The sequence below is a fragment of the Chiloscyllium plagiosum genome, chromosome 12 (genome assembly GCF_004010195.1).
Source record: "Chiloscyllium plagiosum isolate BGI_BamShark_2017 chromosome 12, ASM401019v2, whole genome shotgun sequence".
NCBI classification, from domain to species: domain Eukaryota; kingdom Metazoa; phylum Chordata; class Chondrichthyes; order Orectolobiformes; family Hemiscylliidae; genus Chiloscyllium; species Chiloscyllium plagiosum.
In genome coordinates this window covers 46,171,241-46,198,909 of record NC_057721.1, presented here as the reverse complement: position 1 = coordinate 46,198,909, position 27,669 = coordinate 46,171,241, and the positions used below count along the sequence as shown (strand labels likewise).

The 27,669-nt window shown below is 39.1% G+C and overlaps 1 protein-coding gene and 1 long non-coding RNA gene across 3 annotated transcripts in view; both read right to left on the bottom strand.

Annotated features, from left to right (window-relative positions):
- wars2 (tryptophanyl tRNA synthetase 2, mitochondrial) overlaps window positions 1-27,192 on the bottom strand; it is a 74,238-nt gene extending 47,046 nt beyond the window's left edge. The window contains exons 1-2 of one of the 2 annotated variants that reach the window (XR_006313208.1): window positions 27,021-27,111; window positions 21,533-22,024 (exon numbers count right to left, since the gene is read on the bottom strand). Coding sequence is in view for 1 of the 2 variants with exons in the window: in XM_043700960.1 (XP_043556895.1) it covers window positions 27,021-27,113 (93 nt within the window). In the remaining variant the exon portion in view is untranslated. Of the gene's footprint in view, window positions 1-21,532; window positions 22,025-27,020 lie in introns of those variants that run through there. The other variant, XM_043700960.1, reaches the window with a different exon arrangement.
- LOC122555204 lies at window positions 21,533-27,012 on the bottom strand. The gene is made up of 2 exons (XR_006313209.1): window positions 26,844-27,012; window positions 21,533-22,019 (listed from the first exon to the last, which is right to left on the bottom strand). It is a non-coding gene; the product is annotated as an uncharacterized LOC122555204 (long non-coding RNA).
- Window positions 27,193-27,669: the final 477 nt, after the last annotated feature.

Sequence of the window (27,669 nt, the reverse complement as noted above, 5' to 3'; positions counted from 1 at the left end):
CAATTTCACTTGTGCTCCTTAATATCACATTTGATCAAACAAGCCTTGATTTCAAGGGCTGTCACTTTCATCTCACCTTTGGAATTCAGGTCTTTTGTCCATATTTGATTAAAGCTGGATGAGTGAACCTTGAAGAACCTAAACTGGACATCAATGAGCAGGCCATTGCTAAGAAAATGCTGCTTGATAGCACTTTTGATGACACTTTGCATCACTTCATTAAAGATACTTTGATTTACAAAAAGCATTTGTTATGGTAATACTTTTATGTGCAAAATTAAGGTTCATAGAGTTGAGGACATTATATTAACAGGGTAAAGATTTGGTTAACGATCCGGAAACCAAGAATAGTTGATTTGGAGCTGGTGTTGGACTGGGGTGGACAAAGTTAAAAATCACACAACACCAGGTTACAGTCTAACAACTTTATTTGGAATCACTAGCTTTCGAAGCGCTGCTTCTTCATCAGGTGATTGTGGAGTAGAATCATAAGACAAAGACTTTATAGCAACAGGATTGCAGTGTCATGGAATGTAATATTAAACAGGTAGTAGCTAGTGGAGTGTTGTAAACATCTGTATTGGGACATCAACAATTTACCATCTATATGAATGACTTTGACAAAGAGCTTAAGAGCAATGTATTCAAATATGCTGGTCATACAACGTTAATTGGGATTGCAGCAATTAGGGAGCGTAATGAAACTGCAAAGAAATACAGACAGGTTAGTTGAGTAGGCAGCAAGGTGCAGATGGAGTTTAATGAAAGAAGAGTGACGTTATTCACTTTGGTAATCAGGATAGAAAAAGAGATTTTTAAAAATAAAATATACTAAACTGTTAAGTATTTATGTTCAATAAACTTGTGCAAGGACAAGTAGTTACAAAGGCAAATAGCATTTTGGCCTTTATTGCAAAGGGTTTGGAATACAAGCATAAAGAAGTTTTGCTACAATTACATAAGGTTTTGGAGAAAAACACCCTGGAATACTGTGCAAAGTTATGATCTCCATATCGGAGGAAGCATATGTTTGTATAGGAAGCAGTATAACAAAGGTACACTTGTCTGTTCCTTAGGACAAGGATTGTCCTATGATGAAAGGTTGATTAAATTGGGCCTATATACTCTGCAATTTAGAAGAATGAGGTCATCTCATTGAGACGTAGCAGATTCTGAGAGGCCTGAAGGCTTGACAAAGAGGTTGTTTTTCCTAGCAGGAGAATCTAGAACACAGATGATTTAGGCTGATTTAGAAATAAGGAGAAATGTCTTCATTCAGATATGTGTGGATCTTTGTCATTACTGTCCCAGAGGGTTATGGATGCTCTATTGTTGACTATATTAAAAGGTTGAGCTAGATGTCATCTATTTCTGCAAAGCAAGGAATATGGGGAATGGGTGGTAAAGCAGAGCTGAGGCAGATGATCAGCCATATTGATCACATTGAATGGATCGGCAGGTATGGGGGGCATTTGGTCTGTCCTCTTGGTGGTCTTAAAAGATCACAGAATTCTGAATTCCACGAAATGCAATTTGTGCTTAAAATTCTATGTTATTTGTGCCAGTTTGTGATCGCTAGGGAGCTGTGCTGAAGAAAACCCAGAGTAATTGAGAAGAGTTTCTAGACCTGTGCACTTAACTTTGATAATATCCAAAGTGCTTAGCACAAAATGGAGGAGGTGAGAAATATGGGCAGAAGTAGTTAGCCTGGGTTTTAAAAAAGCTTTTAAAGATGGGAGAATTGTTTTTTTCTTAAGAAAAAGAGACTTTGCTGCCAATGAAGGATGAGGCGGGGAAGGAATTTTAAGATGGGAAGATGTAGTTAAAAGTACAATGTGGCAGTTAATCTTCATACAAGGTCCCAAGTACTAATGAGGCACAGTGGGGAAAGATCACTGTCTGAGGTCTTCCTGTGCATATTAAATGGGTGTTCACTCAGTTATTGGACCCTCCTAGTCCTTCAAATGCACGTAAATATGTGGTTCAAGTAAGAGATGCCTTTGGTTTGCCTGGAATGGAGTCAAACTCCAATGTTTGTGTGTTTCCTTGACATACTACTGTATAGAACTGAACTGTGTTTGTGTCTCAATATATAAGATTTTTTTATGAATAAAGTATATTTTGAAATAAAAAAAGGTCTCAGATACCAATGTGATAAAGGATCAGCTAATCTCTTTTCAGCATATAATGTTTTACTTTTACTTCAGATTTTCAATATTAAAAGTTTTCCTTTTATCGCTAATAATTAGTCAGGAATACTAGGGTTTGCTATTGTGAATTTCAGAACTGAACTTGACTCTTAGGGTTCATTGAAACCATTTAACCCACCAATAAAAAGGAATAACACCTGGTGACTAAATATTAATCTTACATCTGCACAGAGCCTTGCATTCAAGTAGAACACTGACATCAACGGGATGATAATCAACCCAAACAAAAAACCTTACACTGATCCAAATTGCCTGGAAAGAGATTTTACTATGTGTAAAGGTTTCAATTAATCGGCACCCTTAACCAGAGATGTGATTCATACCATAGATTGGAACAACAGTCACAAATTGGAGTTTGTCATTGTCGTTGATAATGAACTGCTGCTGTGTGTATGTTTGGCAACACTCCAGGAACCCTGCTGCCAGCAAGAACAACTTTCCCCAATATCTTCGCAAACCAGCTCCTAATGAGGTTTAAGAGCCTCATGGTTACTTTTCTGTAATAAATCCTGAATAACACCGTCATTACCTGCAATTTCTCTTATTTCTGACAATGACTTAAAACTCTGCATTGTGCACTGAAGAAACCCCCAATTACATTACGACAAGCAGACTGATTCACAATTAGCAATGTTGCTTTTTAAATGAAATCATTCATTTTTATAAATACCAAGGGACCTGTGATTTGAGTTAGCACTCCATAAATTTCTGGAGTCACATGCCTCATCTGGCACAGTCACTGGAATGCATTAACCTTCAGAGAAATACAAGGCGACATTTGTTAACCCAGAATAACAAAGGCAAAACCAACTTTGAAACTTCCAATTTGTTGTGAGGAAGAATGCTAAAAGACAGGATTGGAGGATTACTGGCTTGTACACCACCTAAAATAAAAAGAAAGTGTTGGAAATGCGCATATTTATCATCATCTGGAATCTTAAAAATAAGCGGGCAGTTTGGGGGAAATCTTTGTGATAAAGTCTCCCAGCAAAATATTCACCCAACATTTTGTACTAGATACTGATACAGGTGCTGTACAGTGCTGGCACTGTCAGTTTTCTAATCTCTGCTCTTTGTATATTCTTACTGAAGACAGCCTGTTTAGAAGAACACTTTTGTTAATCTACTTTTGTCAAGTCTGGAAATTGTGTGGGATCATACCACAAGACCACATATCAATCAAACTCTTTAGTGTCATGGCTACACAACTGACTGTCATCAAGGGGAGGAAAAGAAAGCAGAAATATGACATACACATTACAAAAATCAAAGGGTGATAAAGGTACATTGGGAGTATTGCATACAATAAATCACATAAAACATCTGGAACTGTCTCATACTTTTTCATCAAGGCTGCTTATGAGCCTAAATTTAACTATTGCATAATTAGTGCCAGGAGTAAGTAAACTTCCTGCTTTAGTAAAACTGGCTCCTTCCATCTGTTTAAGGTACATAAAAGATGAACAACTTTTGTTAGTCTATTTACTTTAATGTTTTCAATAGAGAAAATAAAATTACAGATGTGCTCATATACCACACTTCAATGATGTGTGAGATTTCCTGCAAAATATTCTAATCTTATCATCTTAAATCTACCATTTTGAGACGATTTCTAACAATCAGTATTTGACACCAGGTGCTCTTAACATATTATAAGGTTGTCACTTCCTGACATATTGGTTTTGTGCAAAAGTACTTCCAAATACAAGATCTTGTTTTGGTGATGCTGGAAATGCTGACAGAATTATTATCTCTGTTCTGGCTGCTACATCTATTGCACTGGTTCAAGTGGTCATTATCACTATATTGCAGCCTTAATTTGAATTATAGTACAATCAGTCCAGACCCACAAATGGAACGACTCAGCATATGATCACAAGTATATTTTTACTTCAACTAGAAACAGAGAACATAGGAGCATTTTTACTTCAACTAGAAACAGAGAACATAGGAGCAGGAATAGGCAGGTTGGCTCTTTGAGCATGATTCCATATGATCACGGCTGATCATTCAACTTAGTACCATGTTCCTGCTTTCTCCCCCATACCCTTTGATCCCTAGAAGAACCATATCTATAGGATCTGTTTATATACATGGATTAGTTTTTTACTCTCCAAACCTAAGGTGCCTACATTATTGGGTGCAACATCTGTTGTTGGATTGCTTTTTCTGATCGAGGGTTTTTATGTAACATAGGGAATTTTCCTGGTTTTTAGGCCAACATTTCTCTTTTCATACCACATATACACACACACACACACACAACACACACAAACGAACTTCACAATAACAATTGCTGTATCTTTGCATATCAATAAGGATCACTGCAAACACTCTGACTCAAAAAGAAAATTATAGAAACTGAACAGGTACTTGAACATCTTTGTAAATAATAAAGAAAACATATGTAATGTGTTTCGTGGCACCAGGATAACGCAAAGTTCTTGACAGACAATAAATTATTTTTAGTTATGTAGTGATCACTGATGTGCTTCAAATAGTATTGCAGGAGTTTTTAACATCTCCTTTAAAGAGCAAACAGGACCTCTGTTTAACACTTCACCAGCGTGCTTTTGAACATAACAGGGTTCCCTAAGATACCTCATTAGCATCCAAGCTAGTCCATTCAATTGCTCATCAATGAAAGTATAATATTAAAATATAGGTGTTGCAGCACTCCAACCCTTAGATTACTTATGGATTATTACATAAATCCATAAGAAATATGATAGAAATTGGAGGGAATATCAAAGTTGATAGTTGACAAAGTTGATTGGAAGCCTCAAATTAAACTCATTACAGCATAAGTTATCCAGGTTGTAACATAGATCAGTTGTAGAAGTAATTAAACCATATTATTGGTCAGCGCATTGAATACAGGAGTTGGGAGGTCATGATGCAGCTGTACAGGACATTGATTAGGCCATTTTTGGAATACTGTGTGTAATTCTGGATTCCCTACAATAGAAAGGATGTTGTGAAACTTGAAAGGGTACAGAAAAGATTTACAAGAATGTTGCCAGGGTTGGAAAATTTAAGCTGTAAGGGGAGGCTGAATAGGCTGGGTCTGTTTTCCCTGGAGCATTGGAGGCTGAGGGGTGACCTTCAAGAGATTTATAAAATCATGAAGGGCATGGATAGGGTGATTAGCCAAGGTCTTTTCCACAGGGTGGGGAGTCCAAAAGTTGACAGCATAGGTTTAATGTGAGAGGGAAATATTTAAAAGGGTCCTAAGGGCAACTTTTTAAACACAGAGGGTAGTGTGCTAATGGAATGAGCAGCCAAGGAAGTGGTGGAGGATAGTACAGTTACACCATTTAAAAGGCATCTGGATGGGTATATGAATAGGAAGGGTTTAGAGGGATATGGCCCAAATGTTGGCAAACGGGACTAAATTAGGTTAGGATATCTAGTCGGCATGGACAAGTTGGATCAAAGGGTCTGTTTCCATGCTGTACAGCTCTATGACTCTATGACTATTTACTGTACAATCCTGTCACAGTTTGACACTACTTTTGGCACAGTTTAAATAACAAAATGTTTGAGCTTTGATGAGTTTAATTTTCCCAGATCTTTGACTATTGGGAAAAAACTGTAAAATTTGTGCCAAGGAGAGTAAAAATCGCATACAAAGCAACCAACATTCCATTAGCAAACTTGCTGCCACATCAGTCATGCACAAAGACCAAATTAACTGATTTCAAACATCTTCTGTATAAGTCAGATTCATTTGCCACCCAAAGAGCTGAATGTTAGCAGTTGGAAAGTGTGAAGGCCTGTTCAATTCTGACATATCAGCTTTTCAGATGGGGCGATAGCCATATGATAGTGGCTGCAGTCACGGTGAGAGAAACTGGGAGCTGGGCAAACAAGGCAAGCAACTGCACATCTCCTTAAACAGAATGAAATTAACAATATGAAAGGCAAGTGTAAAATAAAGTGGGTGAACTCGATATCAAGTCAGGTATGGAGAGAAAGGGGAAGGGGACAATTTTTTAAATTTAATGTACGACATTTTTAAAAATTTCTTACAATAATTAAAGCTTGAAGAAGTGTGATTCTATACTTGTAACAGTTTATTTCAATGTCGGCACGAATATTTATCATGTCATTAAGAAAAATTAGGCTAAAACAGACATACCTCCATACTGCGGTAGTTTAGTGCATATTTTTACAAAGTTAATGGCAGAACAGCATGATTCTGACAACAGCTTTTGGATTGCCTTGTTTTTCCATGCATCCAACCTTGCCTGCGTGCAGCATTTGCACATAATTAAAGGTTTTAGGCACCCCGTTATTTTCGTAATATTATTTTAATTGCTGTCTTCTCTCCTGAAGGCTTTGTGCCACTGAAGTAGCTATGGATGTCCTGAAAAAACCCTAAAATTAATTTATTGCAATTAAGCGTGTATTTTAAAAATAGAGTCATACAGTTTTACAGCACAGAAACAGACCCTTCGGTCCAACTCATCCATTCCAACCAAGTTTCCCAAACGAAACTAGTTCCACTTGCCTGCATTTGGCTCATATCCCTCTAAACCTTTCCTATTCGTGTACCTGCCCAAATGTCTTATAAATGTTGTAACGGTGCCTGCATCTACCACTTCCTCTGGCAGTTCATTCTACATATGAACCACCTCTGTGTGAAAAAGTTGCTCCTCAGGTCCCTTTTAAATCTTTCTCTTCTCTCCTTAAAAATATGCCACCCAATTTTGAACTCCACAACCCTAGGGAAAAGACGTTAGCTCATCACCTTATCTGTGCCTCTCATGATTTTATAAATCTTTACAAGGTCAGCACTCAACCTCCTACACTACAGTGAATAAAGGCCCAGCCTATCCAGCCTCTCTTTAAAACTCAAACCCTCCAGTCCCAGCAACATCCTGGGAAATCTTTTCTAACCCTTCTCCAATTTAGTAACATCCTATAGCAGAACGACCAGAACTAAACACAGTGCTCCAAAAGTGGCCTTACCAATGTCTTGTATAACCTCAACATGACATCCCAATTCCTATACTTAATGGTCTGAGACATGAAGGCAAACATGCTGAATACCTTCTTAACCACCCTGTCTACCTGTGATATAACTTTCAAAGAACTATGTACCTGAACCTCTGGGTCTCTGTATTTGACAAAATTACCCAGCGCCTTGCAATTAAGTGTAGAAGTCCTGCCCTCGTTAGTTTTACCAAAATACAACATCCATTTATCCAAATTAAACTCCATCTGCCACTCTTCAGTCTATTGACCCAATTAATTAAGATCTCTTTGTAATCTTAGATAATCACCTTCATTGTTGACTATACCACAAATTTTGGTGTCATCTGCAAACGTACAAACCTAGTGTAGATCCCTGCAGAACACCACTGGTCACAGGTAAGGAGATGACTGGCAAGTTGGAGGCTTTCAAAAGTGAGGCATTATGTTCCTGATCGAGTCAAAGGTAAGACTGAAAAGTGTAGGCAACGATGGATGAACAAATGATGTGGAGGAGCTGGTGTTGGATTGAGGTGGACAAAGTTAAACAACAGGAGAAAGTGGGGACTGCAGATGCTGGAGATCAGAGCTGAAAATGTGTTGCTGGAAAAGCGCAGCAGGTCAGGCAGCATCCAAGGAGCAGGAGAATCGACGTTTCAGGCATGAGCCTGATTCCTGAAGAAGAGCTCATGCCTGAAATGTCAATTCTCCTGCTCCTTGGATGCTGCCTGACCTGCTGCGCTTTTCCAGCAACACATTTTCAGCAAAGTTAAACAACACCAGGTTATAGTTCAACAGGTTTATTTGGAAGCACTAGCTTTCAGAGCGCTGCTCCTTCATCAGGTGGTTGCGAAGCAGGACCATAAGACACAGCATAAAACAAGATTACTATGCCATGTAAGTAAAATTATAGATTTAACAAACCTAGATTGTTGTTAAGGCTTTCAGCTTTTAGAATGGGTTACAGGTTTCGGTTTTCTCTCTCATACATACACCCCCACACTCACACCCACGCACGCATGCACCCTCTTATAGGCTTATACCCAATCACAATCAAACACACACTTTACCAAGCTTGCACTCATGCAAATACACATTCTCATGTGCACTCAATCACAACACACACACACACACACACACAAATACAAGTCAATGGGGTGAACTTGTATGTGCAGAATTATATATGCAGATACATTCTATTTTGCTCAAAAAATGCACAATCTGCAGGCAGACAATGCAGTCAATCCATATAATATTTTGTAAATTCCACTTTGGAAACAGAACCAGTCTGACTCAAGATTGGGATACAGACAGACTCTGATCCCACACCTTTAATTCATTGTCTGAGCTGAGATGCCACCTTTTTCTTTAAAATAAAGTCTTAAGTTATCTTGAGAATGTGACTCAAAAGAAGTTCTAGGATTTACATATTAATAAACCAAAACCTGTAACGCATCCCAAAAGGTGAAAGACTTAACAAGACACTAGGTTTGTTAAATATATCATTTTACTTGCATGACACTGTAACCTTGTTTTATAAATTCTGTGTCTTATGATCTTGCTTCACAATCACCTGATGAAGGGGCAGCGCTCTGAAAGCTAGTGCTTCCAAATAAACTTGTTGGACTGTAACCTGGGGTTGTGTGATTTTTAACTGGATAAACAAAGACATTCAGGCTCTGGTCAAAATAAGGAGCCAGCATAAATTAGGAATGGACAGCTGGGATCAAGTGAATCTCTTGAAGAGTATAAAGGGTGTAGGATCTTTCTTAAGAGGGAAATAAGGAGGGCAAAAAGAGATATGAGATAGTTTTAGCAGATAAGGTTAAGGATAATCCAAAGAGATTCTATAAAGTAAATTAAGAGCAAAAGAGCAACTAGGGAAAGAATAGGCCCCTTAAAAGATCAACAAAGTTGTCTATGTGTGGAACCATAGGAGGTGGGAGATATACTAAATGAATATTTTAGGCTGGTTTTTATTGTGGAAAATGACATGGAGGCTAGGGCACTCGGGGAAATATATATTGATGTCTTCAAAACAGTCAACAATACAGAAGGTGCTGAGGTCTTAAAAAACAAAGGTGGATAAATCTCTGGGACCTGAACCAGGATATTGTGGAGAGTCAGGGAAGAAAGTGCAGGACTCCTAGAAAATATATTTGTGTCATCTATGGCCACTGGTGAGGTGCCAAGGAATGGAGGGTGGCTAATCTTATCCCTTTATTTAAGGAAGGCTGTAGGAGAAGCCTGGGAACTCTAGACCAATGAATCGGGTGTCAATGGTAGATAAGTTGTTGAAGGGGATTCTGAGAGATAGGATTTATACGTATTTGGAGGGAAAAGGACTGATTAAGGATAGTCAGCAAAGCTTTGTGCATGGGACATCATGTCTCACAAACTGGATTTGAGTTTTTTTGAGGATGTAACCAAAAATGTTGATGAGGGCTGAATAGTAGATATTGTCAACATGGGCTTTAGTAAAGCCTTAAACAAGGTTCCGCATGGTAGGCTAATTAGTAAAATTAGATCACATGGGATTCAGGGAGAGCTTGCCAAGTGGATACAAAATTGGCTTGAGGGTAGAGACAGAGAGTGGTGGTGGAGGGTTGTTTTTCGGACTGGAGGCCCATCCCTTGTCAGCTGAGAGTACTACAGCTCACTGAGCCCTCCTATTCCAGCGCCTCTCTGCTGCCTGGAACAATGTTATCCAACATAATTCTTGTAAACAATAATCCTTTGAGAAACCAGTGCAATATTGGACTTTAAAATATATTGTTGCTCCAGCCTGCATTATTCCATGCCAAACCCATTGGGTAGCATGATGGCTCAGTGGTTAGCACTGCTACCTCACAGTGCCAAGGACCCGGATTCGATTTCGGCCTCGGGCGACTGTGTGGAGTTTGCACATTCTCCCAGTGTCTGCGTGGGTTCCCTCCAGGTGCTCCGGTTTCCTCCCACATTCCAAAGCGATGTGCAGATTAGATGAATTGGCCATGCTAAATTTCCCATAGTGTTAGGTGCTATAGGGAAATAAGTCTGGGTGGGTTACTCTTCGGAGGGTCGGTGTGGACTTATTGGGCCGAAGGGCCTATTTCCATACTGTTGGGAATCTAATCTAATCTTATTACTGCCCAGTAAACTGACTAATGGCCCTTGCTGCCTTGCAGATCATTCTAGGGCACTCTCAGTAGCAAGGAACACATTTTATAGGATTGACATTGTTCCTGAGTTGTTGGATTGTGTAGTCAGTAGCGCAGATGCAACAGTAATTAAATTTTGTAGCTTCTTCATTATGGCACATGGCCTTGAACAAGTTTTGGTATCCCGAAGAGAGCGGACAATATAAACATTACATGTAAAACATGTTTTAAAAGTAATAATTAAAACGGAGCACTTAAAATTTTCCAGTAAGGCAAAATGCATGTGAAAATAATAAAAGAAGATTTGAAATGGTAGATATAACTCGATATCTTAAGGAAATACCTGCCGTGTGACAACTGCCACCCCCCCCACCCCCACATGTTGTAAGCGAGATGTACATGGACATTCAAGCCTAATTTTATGGTTAAACCGGGTACATTAAGCTCCCAAGATTGAATTTCAAATGAAAGTGAAACTCAGAAACAACAATCTCTACACTTTCTATATTGGTTCCATCTGAATCACACACTTGTTGTAAGTACAGCTCCACTTTTAACTCCATGCTTCCTATGGTATGACAGCACTGAAAAAGATTGCATCTTCAGGCAATGGAGTGGAATTGAAAATGATGCTACCAATACATATAATCCCTTTTGGTATTCTATTTGATGAACTGTTATAGCACTTTAGAGTTTAGATAGCTTAGATTCCCTACAGTGCAGAAACAGGCCCTTCGGCCCAAAAAGTCCACACCAACCCTCCAAAGAGTAACCCACCCAGACCCATTCACCTACTCCCTACTAATACACCTATCACTATGGGCAATTTAGCATGGCCAATTCACCTGACCCAATTTGTGCTTAAAATTCTATGTTGTTTGTGCCAGTTTCCCAATTTGACCCAATTAATCTAATCTGCACATCTTTTTGGACTGTGGGAGGAAACTGGAGCACCTGGAAGAAACCCACATAGCCACGGGGAGAATGTGCAAACTCCACACAGACAGTCACCTGAAGCTAGAATCGAACCCGGGTCCCTGGCGCTGCAAGGCAGCAGTGCTCACCACTGAGCCACTGTTCTGCCCCACTTAGTGGCCCAGAAATTGTTTGGAAAATAAAGATGAGTTTAACATCTATATTACTCTGGCTATAAAGCCACTCAACAATTCGCAAGTTGATACACTTCAGGAGGTCCAAACTGCCACAATTTGTTACAAGATTTTAACCACCAGGCTTGTGAAAATAGGAGCAAAAGACCGTGAATTTCAAGATAATGCTGCTATTTCCTAATGAATATACACAGTTAGGATAGGTAGCATCGTTAAAAGTCCATTTAATGATGTTCCTGCAAAGCCAATTGATTTCTCCAGAGCAGGAAAGGAATTGAAATTACTGATACTTATTCCTATGATCTCATAGGTTCTTTTTTTAAAAATAATACTTCGCTAAATTTTATTTTTAGTTTTCCTCAATTCAAATTTTCATGTTTCCGGGGTTTCTCTTTCTTAATTCAATTTAACTCCTAGGTCATGGGATTCCTTCACTGCCTTTCCTCTTTGTTCTTTAAATTGCTTAAGAATATTGTGAGTCCGATTGTTTGCCAAAGTCCTAGATGCCTTGAATTCCTCGCAGTTTCACAACAGGCAATTATTACTTCCCACTTCCAGCAATCCTAAAGGCAAAAGATTTTAGCTGAAGTTGAAGGGAGGTAAAGTCTAACAAGGCATGCTGCGGTTGTGGGTATGTTTGCCGAGCTGAGAAGTTGGATTTGCAGGTGTTTTGTCCCGTCTGGGTGACATCCTCAGTACTTTGAAGCCTCCTGTGAAGTGCTGCTGTACTGTTACTTCTGGAACTTATTTGGTTCCGTTCCTGCTGCTTCCAGTTGCTCATTGCAGTGGTCGGTTTATTGCGTTTAGGTCTACTTGGTTGTTGACGAGTGCCATGCTTCCAGAAATTCTCTGGCTGTCCTATGTATAGCTTGTCCTATGACCGTTGTCTTGTCCTCGTTGAAGTTTGTGGTCCTTCTCATCTGGGACAGTCACGCTGGTCGTGTGATCGTCACGTTATTTGTCTGTTAGGCATTTGTGGATGAAGTTGCGGGGGTATCGTTCTTGGCATAGACTTTGTCTCAGAACTAACGGCCAGACTTCTCCGATCACTGGGATTCATGACAGCCCATAAACCGACAGTCACGCACAGACAACAACTCACCAGGATAAAAGACCCTATATACCCATCATCTGCAAGGCTTACGTAATTTACAAAATTCCATGCAAAGACTGCAGGAAATACAATATAGGAAAAACAGGCAGATAACCAGCAATCTGGATCCATGAACACCAACTAAACACCACAACCAGCTGTACCTAGTATTCACACACACAGATTGCAAGGACCACAAATTCGACTGGGACAACACAACTATCATAGAACAAGCTACACAGAGGACAGCCAGAGAATTTCTAAAAGCATGACACTCATCCACGGTCTCCATCAACAAACACATTGACCGAGATCCAATATACCGGCCACTACAACAAACAACCGGAGCTGGCAAGCGGAAGCAGCAGGAACAGAGCCAAATCATTTGAAGAAGAGACAGTATAGCAGCGCTTCACAGGAGGCTCCAAAGCACTGAAGATGTCACCGAGGCAGGGGACGAAACGTCTGTAAATCAACTTCACAGCTCAGCAAACATACCCACTATCACAGGAACTGGCGACCGAGTGACAAATCTTTACGCAAACCTCGAACAAGGCAGGTTATGAGTTGACACACTCCATCAAATTCTGGGCCAATTATTGACTTATAATGTATTTACTTTGTCCCTCCAAATAATTCACTGTTTTTCTGATAACATCCTGCATCATTTTGGAAATGAGGAAACACTTAGTAGCTTGCATGTTTTTACTTGAATTCAAGTTAAAAGAAAAAAAACTATAAAGCCAATTTATAACAATCTTTCTATTTATTTATTTTCTGCTTGCTGCACTGTTGGTTCAGCTGAGTTAACAAGACATTCAATAAATTTCAAATTCAAAAGTTTTGTTAAGTGTAATAAACAGTTTGCAATCAAAGCAAATTATTATGGAACTTGCCAACACATGGTCAATAAGAAGCTTTGAGGAATCTGTTTAAGGAAAGACCATGTATTTCACCTAATACATACTTCTAAGTGCTGGAAGCAGTCACTGAAACCACTTTAATTATGGAGTGGAAAGAAAATCACATAACAATCCAGTGCCAGAGAATAGATTACATTTAATTGAAACAAATAACTTAGTATTTTGTGATTCTGAACCCAGGTTTTGAGCAGACAGAAAAGATCTTTGCATTAATCTATTAGAGACTTCCTATTGTAATCTATATCTTAAGTGTTCAAAGCTACCACTACACAACCACATCATTTCCATTCTTATCTTTGAATCAGTAGTTACTCATTTATTAGAAATTATTTTAAAATTTTAGACGAGAGCATATTTTTCCCTTTCAAACTGAATTTTGGATTTGTGAAGGATAAAGTGGCACACTTACTGCACTTAAAACTTTACAGTATGCCTCTAAATAAGACCATATTGCTCATTTTATATATTTTACAAGGCTTTCATTCCATTATTTTGCCAGGACCCTTGGGACAGTCCACCTGGCATTTTTAATATTACATGGAACTGCAGTTCATGGTTTGATCCTGTTTTACCTTGTGATTTAAAACTTCTTCAGCAGGAAATATCAGCTTTGAAGAAAAGAAACTGTACAAAAAATGTAGATGTAGTATTTTAGTCTGCAGAGAAGAACAGGGGAGGGAAAACAGACATGTATTGTAAGTTATAAATTTCAACCATTTCTAACCAGTTCAGTAACGTGCTACTGTATTGGCCCTTAGAAATTATATACAATGGCAATAAAATGTTTCTGCATGTCTTGGGATATGAGTACTTTAATAATGCCTGTTATTATCGGAATAAAAACTGTGCATGTATGGTCAAAACATAAAACAGCACCTGGTTTAGCGTATAATGCCTCCTACTCTATTCCATGTATATTACTACATAAGAGTTCTTTAATTTCTAGGCTACAGTGAATCTTGTATCAACAGCTGACCAACACACTCTCCCTTTCACCACTATCCATATTCATTGAGAATGTCAGCATAGCTTTGTGAGGGGCAGGTCATGCCTCACAAATCTTATGGAGTTCTTTGAGGTGGTGATATGACAGGTTGATGAAGGTGGTGTATATGGTCTTCAGCAAGGCATTTGATAAGGTTCCCCATGATAGGCTCATTCAGAAAGTTAGGAGGTATGAGATACAGGGAAATCTGGCTGTCTGGATTCAGAATTGGTTGGCTGACAGAAGGCAGAGTGTGATTATAGATGGAAAATATTCTCCCTAGAGGTCAGTGGTAACTGGTGTCCCGCAGGGCTCTATTCTTGGGCCTCTACGCTTTGTAGTTTTTATAAATGACTTGTATGAAGAGGTTGAGGGGTGGGTTAGTAAATTTGCCGATGACACAAAGGTTGGAGGTGCCCGTCGATAGTATCAAGGGCTATTGCAGGCTGCAGCATGACATAGACAGGATGCAGAGCTGGGCTGAGAAATGACAGATGCAGTTCAACTTGGATAAATGTGAAATGATGCACTTTAGAAGGTTGAACTTGAATGCTGAATATAGGATTAAAGACAGGATTCTTGGCAGTGTGGAACAGAGGGGTCTAGATGTACAAGTACATAGATCCCTCAAAGTTGCCACCCAAGTGGATAGGGTTGTTAAGAAAGCATATGGTGTTTTAGCTTTCATTAACAGGGGGAATCGAGTTTAAGAGCCATGAGGTTTTGCTGCAGCTCTACAAGACCCTGGTGAGACCACACTTGGAATATTGTGTCCAGTTCTGGTCACCCTATTATAGGAAAGATACAGAGGCTTTGGAGAGGGTGCAAAGAAGATTTACCATGGTGCTGCCTGGACTGGAAGGCTTGTCTTACGAAGAGAGGTTGACTAAGCTCAGACTTTTCTCTCTGGAGAGAAGGAGGAAGAAAGGTGACCTGATCGAGGTATACAATGAGACGCATGGATAGAATCAATAGCCAGAGACTTTTCCCCAGGGCAGGATTGACTGGCACGAGGGGTAATAGTTTTAAGTTGTTAGGAGGAAGGTATAGAGGAGATGTCAGAGGTAGTTTCTTCTCAAAGAGAGTAGTGAATGCATGGAGTGCATTGCCAGTGGTGGTGGTGGAAGCAGAGTCATTAGGGACATTTAAGCGACTGCTGGACATGCACATGGACAGCAGTGAATTGAGGGGTGCGTAGGTTAGGTTATTTTATTTTAGTTTAGATTAGGAATAATCCTCGGCACAACATCGTGGGCTGAAGGGCCTGTTCTGTGCTGTACTTTTCTATGTTTTATGTTCTATGAGGTGCTCTCAATAAATAGCACAAGGTCCCAGATATGGTGAAGTCCACATTTAAATCAATTTGCCTAAAAATCTATTTTGGTAGCAGATGATTTTACCAGATTTCACCTACATCAGTGAGACCATCTCATCTCTGAAGAATCATTACCAAAACCTTGAGCATTTTGTTAACCCAAATCTCCTCCCTTCTACTTTCATTCAAACTTGTACAATGTCTGTTTATCCTTCAGACTTCGAGTTCCATGAATTTGCCTCGTTATCTGCTCGGGCTCCTCAGCCTGACCCAACCTCCATTCGTAAGCATTGCCAAACTCCAACATTCTACACACAACCCATCTACCACCTTTCTGCTTTTAACAAAAACCAATCTTTGAAAACTTCTTTTTTTTTTAACCTAGAAACATAAAGCATAGCAGCAGGAGTAGCCCTTCAGACCTGCTCCGTCATTTAATATGATCAAGGCTGACCATCCAACTCAGTACCATGTTCCTGCTTTTACCCTTATCTTTTGATCCCTTTAGTCTGAAGAAATATTTCCGTCTTTCTTGAGAGTCTTTGATGTCCACAAGCTCAATTCCTACAGTGTGGAAGCAGGCCATTCAGCCCACTGAGTCCACACTGACCCTTCAAGAGCATCCCGCCAGACTCACCCCTTTAACCCTATCCCTATAACTCTGCATTCTTCCTTATCCCTGTCCTAAAAGGACTAATGTTCATCCTTTGACTGTGATCCCTGGTTCTGGACTCCCTGGTCAATGAGAACACCCTTTCTGCATCTGACCTATCTAATCCATTAGGATTTTATAGGCTTCTATAACATCTGCCTCATTCTTCTAAACACCACAGAATATGGTCCTAACTGATCCAGTCCCTCCCTATATGTCAGTCCCATCAATCCAGGAATCAGTCTGGTAAAGCTTTTTATCCTCCCTCAATAACCAGAAAATCCTTCCTCAGGTGGAGAAACCAAAATTGCATATAATATTCCAGGTTTAGTCCTACCAGTGCTCTGTATAAATTACAGCAAGACATCCCTGTTCTTGCACTCCAATCCTCTTGCTATGAAGGCCAACATACCATTTGCCTTCTTTATCACGTGCTGTATCTGTATGCTTATTTCAACCAATTATCATAAAAGGATACCCAGGTCTCGTTAGATCTCTATCTTTCCCACATTATTACCATTTAGATAATCTGCCTAACTAGCTGTGGGATGAAAGTGGATAACTTCACAACTATCCACATTATACTGCATCTGCCATGTGTTTGCCCACTTACTTAACTTGTCCACACTAAAGCTTGGCTGCATCCACTTCACAGCATACTCTCCCACCCAGCTTTGTGTCATCCACAAACTTGGTGATATTATGTGCAGTTTCCTCAATGAAATCGTTAATATACATTCTGACTTGCTAGCCTTAGATGCTGCAACCATCACTCCACACTGTAACAACCAAAAACATCTCCACTTTCATTGTAAAAAAAAAAGGGTCATTCTTCTCTGTTTAGTCCAACATACCATCACCATTGATACCTGTATTAATTTACTTCGAATTAGTCAGATTCGCATCAATGGTCTTCACACTATGACACAGGCAATTTCCAACCTCTGTTTCAATGGTACACTCCCTGGTTCAAACATCAGTTTACAACTGCTCACTTTCCTTGAAAATTCTTACAATTTCAAGAACATTTCCAAACCTTCTTTTCCTTATCACAAAATCAAAATAGAAACACTATGTCCTGCAGCTAGACTGGAACAGGAGACTGGTGCCACCCATGTCTTCATTTTACACCCACTGAAAGGCTGACACCCACTTGCTCATGTGGCTCTTTGCTTGCTACCTCAGAGGCCATCATGTGTGAATTCTTCATTGTCACCCTCCCACTTGCCATTCTGTTATTTCAATTACGTGGAGCAAACAGCAAGGAAGTGGGGCAGCGAATGGCAGGGAGACAATGAGGGTTGCGGAGGAGTGAAGTGGTAAGCAGGGGTCAACCAAATGTTAAAGACTAGGGCAGAAAATAACCCATGATCCTAGGATTTTTGACTGGTGCTTTGAGGTTAAATATTCTGTGAAAATTACAATCTTTAAAATATTAGGTTGGTGGAGTCACATCAAGCACCTGTACTTTGGAAAATGTTTGAAAAAGAACAACTTTATTGTTGTTGCAATTGTTAAAGTATCTTTGACTTGCTCAATGCTACTCATGGGCTTATACCTTGATACAGAACACTAACTGTGGTGTTGCTGGCTGTGATGTCACAGGCACTGCAACTTCATGTGGGGGCAAGTGTGCCCCCAGCAATTTTGGTGGCAGCAAACACAGTCTACACAAAGTGCTGTTAACATATAGGTCCAGCAATAATTGTGGAGCGATGTTTCAAATACTACTGCAATTTCTTTCTCCACAGACAGTACCAGACCTGCTGAATATTTGTATCATTTTTGGTTTAATTACAGCCTTTCAACATCTGCAGTATTTTGCTCTTGTTCTTTCCATCACAAACCATGTCTTGGATATCTGTCGCTTGTAACTTCAATCCAAATGTCTGACAATAAACATAAGCAGTTTATGAACTCCAAAAAAAAGACACATGCTTGACAGCTTCTAAATTTCCATCTACTCCATTCACAGGTATACTGTCTCCCTCTTCCTGACTTTGCAAAGTGCATCTCCTTCCCGCAGTCCAACTATAATGTTTGCTCAATCTCATCTTGTCACAGTCACAACAATCCAATTACTCCTTCTAGATCTATTTTCAAACCTAAACTCTGGAGTTGTGTTTTGAAAAATAGATATCATTACATCTTCCTTCAAAACATTATTCTAAATTCCTTCACATTTCCTGACATGGCCTTTTATGTCAAGGTAACCATTCAACTCTACGTTTAATTCATACTAATCTGGTCTCATCTGTTTATTCCATTGAGACTGTTCTGGAAAGCATTACCAGTAATGTCTTGTGATTACTACAAACATAGCATACTATGATTCTTTATCTTGCTTAATCTGACATTTAGTATTTTGGAACCATTTATTCATAGTTTCTCCACAGCTTCTCCTTTGTGCTCCATTTCATTGTAATTCACTGTTGTCTCCATTTTTCACCCTCCCAACATGACCTCCTTGAATGATTTCCTCTCCTGTGCCATTGTCCCATTTTTATGTCCCATTTCTGTTTAACATTTGGGACACAAATTATTTTGTTATTCCATAATCCCATCCATCAGACTATTCCTGCAAATTCTCACTGCAATTGCCACGCGCAGGTAACCAAGTCCAAGCTCATTTTAATATTTGCATTCTGTCCCATTACTCTTTTTGTTAAATAAGTTCAGTGGTTTACTAAAAACAAAGGGAGTCACCATTTGCTTCAGGAAAATATATTTTTAATAAAATATCCATTATCTTTCCATGGCCTAAATAATTCTTACATTGCATATATGGTACACTCTGAAAAAGGAAACAATTTCATAAGCATCACTAATACTAAAGCAATCTGAAACTTCAGCACTTTTCTGAAATTTGTAATTCAATTGAAGGAAAGATCTCATGAACTCTCATCTCTCATGAACTGGAACTAAACAAGATCACATTAAAAACCTTGCTTGATCAGTAATGCAGAAGAACTGCTGGGATACATCTACTCTATCATTGACATGTTGTCAGCTCACAGAATTTTTAAAAAGTCTGCTCCAATTAGAAAAGATGGCTTATAAAATGTCTAATCAGAGTTATAAATCGCGCATGTATAATTTCTGCAACTCATAAGGAAAATCCTCACTGCTTTACATCTGGTAACTTGTAAGGGATTCCTTTTTTGTGGGATGTACTCTCCAGTCAGTGGTTCTACTGTAATGTGTCCTCAAAAAAACATCTGTTTCACACATGGTTTCTGAAAGCTAAAGTGACTAGCATTGTTGCATGTGACAAGTAAACACACATTCTTTCAATCTCAAGTCGAATTTACTCGTAAATTACTACAAGGCCTAGCAAAGTTGAAAAGCATGTTAATTTTACAGCTGATCTTTTATTCATTGGGTAAGGTGTTGGGGAGAATCAACCGGCAACTGCTCTTATCTGAAAAATCCTGTCATTAAAACATTCATGTAAATAGTACTCAGAAAGAAAGGGATAGGGTGAAGTGACAGGGGAGTTACTTTGGAATTATGTTGACAACAAAGAAAGCTGAAAGCCAACAAATAATAATAAAAAAGAAACTTGACAGTAAAAGAAAATAAAGGCATTACAGAGTTAATATCAAAAGATTCAGAGAGAAGATGGCTGAAATACTTTCGATACAAAGTAAGAGCTGGTCTGCTCCAATTACAACATTTAGCTAGTATAGAATCTAATATTCAAAGAACATATCATATGAAATAACAAAGACATGCTGGGAATTAGAACATACATTGTGTACAAAGTGCAATTGTTTAAAAATAATGTTATCCATATTCAATTCAATTATTAGCATGAACAATATATCCCATTAAGATGGCTGGTTATTTTTTGAAAGCAATAAATATTTCAATTTTCTTTTTAGGAAACCAAATTCTTCCAATCACAGATAAGGAACAAAAACGACTTTATTTCTCGGAATACAAAATAAAGAAGCTTTAATGAACATGGCTTTATCATTCATTCAATCTGTTGTTGCAACTTTTTCAACTAGTCTTGCAAAGACAAAAGCTGGGACCAATATACAACAACATCAGGTTCATTGATCTGAAATCATAAAATCATAGAATCTCTACAGTATGGAATATTTTTCTCCAGAGATGCTGCCGATCTCAGTACTTTCAGCATTTTGCCTTTTTATTTCAGATTTTGATTATCTGCATTAAAGTTGGAACCATATCTATCTACTTTATATGGAATCAAACAACTTCTCTGTCTGAAGTAGTCAACTACCTAATTTGAATTTAAGCTAAAGTAATAAGCCAGCAATTTAAATTTAAGACATTGGTAACCATTCCATAAAGTTTTCCAATTAAGGACCATACTCATTGTTTTGCACTACATCAAAACAAATCATGTAAAACCCGACTTTACATCAAACTTAAAATGCTTAGAACCAGGAAGTTGTGGCAAGTTCCATTTGGACTTACAAGAAAGAAGTTCAAGTGTTTTGAGCCTTAGACATCTTCCCAGTCAGAGATGAAGCAACACTCCAGAATATGTTTTTAACCTCAATAATTGTGGGACCGCAATAAGTTACAACCACATCTCACATCCCATTGCATTCACAATTAATTGATTTAATATGCAAGTTGGGAGGAAGAACGGGTAAAGTGACTGTACCTTGGAATGCGAATAGCAGTGATTGAGGAGAGCCTGAATCAAATAAGAGGATGAGACCAGAGCTGCTATTGCTTCACACTTCTAGCAAGACAAACATCGCTCTTCAGAAAATTAGCTAGGTTCGCCTTGTTTTCTTTTATTCTGCTTCTTTCCAAATACCCACACAGTCCCCAGCCCCTCAGCCCAACAAAGCCACAAACCCATTCATTCTCTTTTGCAAGTTTTAGTCCTATGTTTCCTTATTCTCTTCCTCTTTTCATTCTTTGATTATTCTCCCTTTAGCATTTAATGACATTATAACTGTAAAACCTCATTTGGGGTGGAGAGGTGGAGAGAGAAGACAAAGAGGACACAACAAATAACTCAACCATTAAGAGGAAAATATTCGACGAGAAATTGAGTTCAAGATTACAGTGAAAAAAAAGTCAGAGATTGCAGGTGGGGATATGTGCTGAGGAGGGAAGAAAAAATTGCTGGACCTATGGAGATAATGGAGATTTTTTATTTGATTGCTTTAATGCAAAATACATGAGCCATTCAGCACTCTTTCACATTTTATGGATAATGAGATAGGTTTGCAGCAAATTGTGCAATTAATCCTCCCCAAAATTTACACTGTTGTAACTTCATTCTTTTTGGTACGCAGTGCAAAATATGGGGTCCCAATAAGGCCTCTACAAAGGCTTTTAGGAATTCAATTAGTTTCACTTTCTAAAAGTCAGGAATATGATTTAAGTCTATAAATATTTGATTGGTCCCTTTAATGGAGAATAAATATGAGCAATTAGCACTCTTTACACTTTATGAACAGTGTGAATTTGTGCCAGATATGAACCTTCTAAATAATGTTATCCTTTGCCTATAGTGCTGGTTGTCCTGCTGATTGACACAGTCGTCCATAAAGTATTTCCAAATGTAGCCACTGATATCTCATTCTTTTCCTTATCCTTCATTCCCATCATATGTTGGTCTTCTGCACTGAGAAAGAGTAAGGAAATAACTGTCATGTTTCAGCAATCCAGCCTTGAAAATACAATAATGCCAAGCCTTCATTGGGGGTAATGACCAAAAATTGCATTCCTTTAAGAACTTTCACTTAAAAATTGGTACATTTTAAAGGTTACATAAATATTTGACAAAATGTAATTATGTAGCCTCACTTAGCTGTACATTACAAAAGAAAAAAACCTTCAAACCATTTCCAATTAATTACTTTTGAAATGCTAGCATTGTTATGAAGACAAACATAGCACTCAAAACACATTCAAGATTCAGAGAGATCTTGTCTTTTATCTGGAGATGTTGATTCAGATATAAATATTTCTTACTTTGATCAGTGCCATAGAAGTTTCCATATCCACCTGAACAAGATCATATAGATTTGCTATTGTATGTAAGCTGAAAGATTTCACCTCCAATAATGCAAATATTCTTAGTATTGTGTTGCTGAAGGCTTTGCAGTGGGAACTGAATGCAAGTCATGATTTGGAGATGCTGGTGTTGGATTGGGGTGGCTGAAAATGTGTTGCTGGAAAAGCGCAGCAGGTCAGGCAGCATCCAGGGAACAGGAGAATCGACGTTTCGGGCATAAGCCCTTCTTCAGGAAGGATTGGGGTGTACAAAGTTAAAAATCACAACACCAGGTTTAATTGGAAGCACACGAGCTTTCGGAGCGTCGCTCCTTCATCAGGTGATTGTTTTAGGATTGAGTCCTCCACTATCACCTGATGAAGGAGCGACGCTCCGAAAGCTAGTGTGCTTCCAATTAAACTTGTTGGACTATAACCTGGTGTTGTGTGATTTTTGACTGAATGCAAGGTTGTTTGACTCAGGTGCAAATGCTTTCACTAAGCCAAGTTAACATGTGTACTTTTAACAATCACTCTACAGAGATTGAGAGCAGATTGTTAAAATTTTATGGGCTTAACAGTACTGCAATTGCTGAAATTATTGTAGAATAATCTAAGGATAATTAATTCCACAGTCTGACGACAAGACAGTGGGTTTGCAACAAACATGAAAATAAATTATATTATGTTTAACAATTTAAAAGTTATGATTTTCAAACCATTTTGCCTTAAAAGAGAATTCATATTCTGATAAACACAGACATCATCACTTGGTAAAATGTGACCCAGATGGACATTTAAAAAAAAATTCTGTGTTCAGTCTCTTTAAAATTCAGCTCATCCTGAGCTTTGTTGCTCATATCTTGATACTCCTCAAAACCTACAAATTTGACCGAGCTTTTAGTCATCTTCCCTAAAACCTCTTTATGTAGGTTAGTGCTAATTTTGTTTGATGGTGGTCTTGTAAAGTGCCTTGCAGTGTTTTACTTTGTTAAACATGCATAATTTAATAATAACCCTGAGATACTCAACCATTGAAACTTGAAGTTTTGCTCTTCCCAGGGAAAAAAAAGTGGGAAAAAGCGAGTTTGATTAAGGTGTCAATAACAAGCAAATTCTAGGACGAAAGGGTGATACTATACACTGACTAGGCTGGATATGAGTAAAACTGTAATTGAATATCTTGTACAGTGCTGCGATATTTATACCATAATGAACCAAGGCCTGATTCCAATGAAACTAAAATACAATTGCTTCAACTCAACAATGGTAGGCTGATACAATTGTGGTCTTTGAAATATTACTTTATAATAACACTGCAGCAATTAACCAACATTAATCGCCCACTTCTTATTGGTAGCCTCTTTCTTACATGTCAGTCATGACTCAACTGGTAACATGCTTGTCTCAGTGACAACATTCTGTGTTCTAGTCCCACTCTGGCATTTGAGCACAAAATTCTGAATTCCACTGCATTACTTAAGATGTGTCATCTTTCAGATGAAATATTAAAACTGAGACAACATCTTTCCTCTTAAATGGATGTAAAAAGATCCCAAGGCACTATTTCAAAGAAGAACAATGGAGTTATCCTTAGGATCTTGGCTAACATGCATCCCTGAATCAACATCACAAAAGCAAATAATTTGGTTGTTATCACACAGCTATTTGTGGGAGTGCACTGTGTGCAACTTGGCTGGCACATTTCTTATGTTATAACATTAACTATACATCAAAGTACTTTGTTGGCAGTGAAGAGCATATATTGTATTGAAGCACTACATGAATGCCATTTTTTAAAATTCTGTAACTCCCTTCCTATATTTCACCACCTACATCTCCATCTTTAAAAATCTCACAATGCTTCTGAATTAAGTGCTCCATCACTACTTCTAATGATCACTCCATGACTCAACATCCAATATCACTTGCAACTGTCCATTTTATTTTCTTTCGTTATCATTTTATTTCATCTTTCATGTCATTTCCTCTTACTCCACTCCCAGGTAAAGAAGGGTATGTATACATGGAATTTATTAAATTTCAAGGAGTTGTTTTATATGGGTATATTTTGACTTACCACAGAGAAACAAGAACAAGGTTCCCCATGGGAGACTGGTTGGCAAGGTTAGATCGCACGGAATACAGGGAGATTTGGATACAGAACTGGCTCAAAGATAGAAGACAGAGGGTGGTGGTGGAGAGTTGTTTTTCAGACTGGAGGGCTGTGACCAGTGGAGTGCCACAAGGATCAGCGCTGGGTCCTCTACTTTTTGTCATTTACATAAATGATTTGGATGTGAGCATAAGAGGTACAGTTAGTAAGTTTGCAGATGACACCAATATTGGAGCTGTAGTGGACAGCGAAGAGGGTTACCTCAGGTTACAACAGGATCTGGGCCAGATGGGCCAATGGGCTGAGAAGTGGACGATGGAGTTTAATTCAGATAAGTGAGAGGTGCTGCATTTTGGGAAAACAAATCTTAGCAGGACTTATACACTTAATGGTAAAGCCCGAGGGAGTGTTGCTGAACAAAGAGACCTTGGAGTACAGGTTCACAGCTCTTTGAAAATGGAGTCGCAGGTAGATAGGATAGTGAAGAAGGCGTTTGGTATGCATTGGTCAGAGTATTGAGTACAGGAGTTGGGAGGTCATGTTGCGGCTGTACAGAACATTGGTAAAGCCACTGTTGGAATATTGCGTGCAATTCTGGTCTCCTTCCTATCGGAAAGATGTTGTGAAACTTGAAAGGGTTTAGAAAAGATTTTGCAAGGATGTTGCCAGGGTTGGAGCATTTGAGCTACAGTGAGAGACTGAACAGGCTGGAGCTGCTTTCCCTGGAGCGTTGGAGGCTGAGAGGTGACCTTATAGAGGTTTACAAAATTATGAGGGACATGGATAGGGTAAATAGGCAAAGTCTTTTCCTTGGGGTTGGGGAGTCCAGAACTAGAGGGAATAGGTTTAGGGTGAGAGGGGAAAGATATAAAAGAGACCTACGGGGCAACTTTTTCACACAGAGGGTGGAACGTGTATGGAATGAGCTGCCAGAGGATGTGGTGGAGGCTGGCACAATTGCAACTTTTAAGAGGGATTTGGATGGGTATATGAATAGGAAGGGTTTGGAGGGATATGGGCCGGGTGCTGGCAGGCGAGACTAAATTGGGTTGGAATATCTGGTCGGCATGGACAAGTTGGACTGAAGGGTCTGTTTCCATGCTGTACATCTCTAGGACTCTATAATAAATAAAGAACAATGATTTCTTTTTTTCTTCTATGACTGATGAGAGGTGCAACCAAACGTTATAGGCTGGGAATTTGTCTGGCTTGGACACCATTATAAAGCTGAATTAGCAGATTCAGTTCAACTGATAGTCAGAATGAAGCTCTAAACAAAAGGCAAAGAACTGCAGATGCTGGAAAACAAACAAAAACAGAAATTGCTGGAGAAACTCAGGAAGTCTGCCAGCATCTGCGAAGAGAAAGCAGTCAATATTTCAGTGAGCCTTCTTCAGAAAGGATTTTTCTCTCGATAGATGCTGCCTGACCTGAGTTGTGCCAGCAATTTCTGCCAGAATGAAGCTCCCTGGGTTCACAAGTAATACTAATTCAGCTGGATGTAATAAACTCAAAAGAAAAGAATCATCAGCATCAATTGCTTACACAAGAATATTATGTGGAGGCGCCGGTGTTGGACTGGGGTGGAAAAAGTTTTTTAAAAAATCACACAACACCAGGTATAGTCCAACGGGGTTATTTGAAAGTACAACCTTTGGGGCACTGCTCCTTCATCAGCTAGCTACTTAACAAAGGAGCAGTGCCCCAAAAGGTTGTACATCCAAATAACCCTATTGGACTGTAACCTGGTGTCATGTGATTTTTAACTTTGTACACAAAAATAGTACAGCCACAAAGTTCCCTTCCTATCTGTGCTGGAAGATTCAAGTCCCATTTGCCCTGGAGATGCATCTCCACATAATATATATGAACATGTTGATTAAAAGTAGGTATTTATTCATTTTTTAAAAAATTATAAAGGACATACTATTGGGGCTGCAAATTCTAGCAGCACCATAATTATCTAAAATGATAATTGCAGCAATTCAACCACTGCTTTTACCTTACACACCTAACAATCCATCAGTTTACAATCCAGGTACAGCCAACAATAGCAGTACACATAATTGAATTAAATATTAAAATGAAGTACTCGCAAATCTAAATTACACAACACATTGATTCAGGAGACCAGAAAAGCAACGATTCAACTTCCTCCCTGCACCCAAAGTGTCACTGCGTGATAGATTACCAACCAGATATATTTATATTCCCTTCACACATACTTAGACCAGCCGTATGGTTGCAGCTGGGGACCAGAGGGAGAACAGAAATTATTCTGACTTTGTTTCAGAGACAAGATAATCTTGCAACGGCAAAATGATCATGGTACCCGTAACGTTGGTGTCACAGCCCCCGGATCCAAAGCAGGGGGCCAGCCCATGCAGCAAAGCCTCACACTCCCCGGCTATCAATTAGCACAGGCCGCGCTGCTCCGGCTCACTGCCTGGGCAGGTTTGGGGGATGTCACCGCAGATTCACAATGAAAGGCTTCGGGTGGCGCAAATACCTTTGGTGCCAGGCTAGATTCGACGCGGAAAGATCCAACCCCGAGTTTAAAAACTGGAAACCTCATCACCCTCTTTACAACGGGCGCCGCCATCTTCAGGTTAAAGGTCAGCAGTGATGTCGTGTGACATCACCGCGGAGCCCCTTTGCCTTGGTGGACAATCAGGGTCAGTGTCTGATAAATGTCTGGCTGAAGGGTTGTATACTTCTCATTCCCCCAGCAAATTAACAAAGGGTTAAACCTTCGATGCTGTTGCATTCAGCATGAAGCCAGGGACATAAATCTGGTGAAAAGTAAGCTGTTTCTAACTCCTGGGGTTGCATTAACTGCAAAACAAATGCAAGTGAATCAAAGCAATCCCTACTGTGCTGGGTAGTCTTTATCTCCCCAGTTGAATGTCATTGAGTCATAGAGCTTTACAGCATGAAAAAAAACCTTCAGTCCATCATGTCCATGCCAGTCATCAAACATCTATTTATTCGAATTCTGTTTCCTAGCACTTGGTGTGCTACGGTGTTTCAAGCATTCATTGTAGATCTTAAATATCTTCAGGGTTCCCTCCTCTGCCACACTTTTAGACAGTGAGTTCCAAATTAGAAACAAAAAAATCCCTGCAGATGCTGGAATCCAAAATAGACAAAGTAATGGT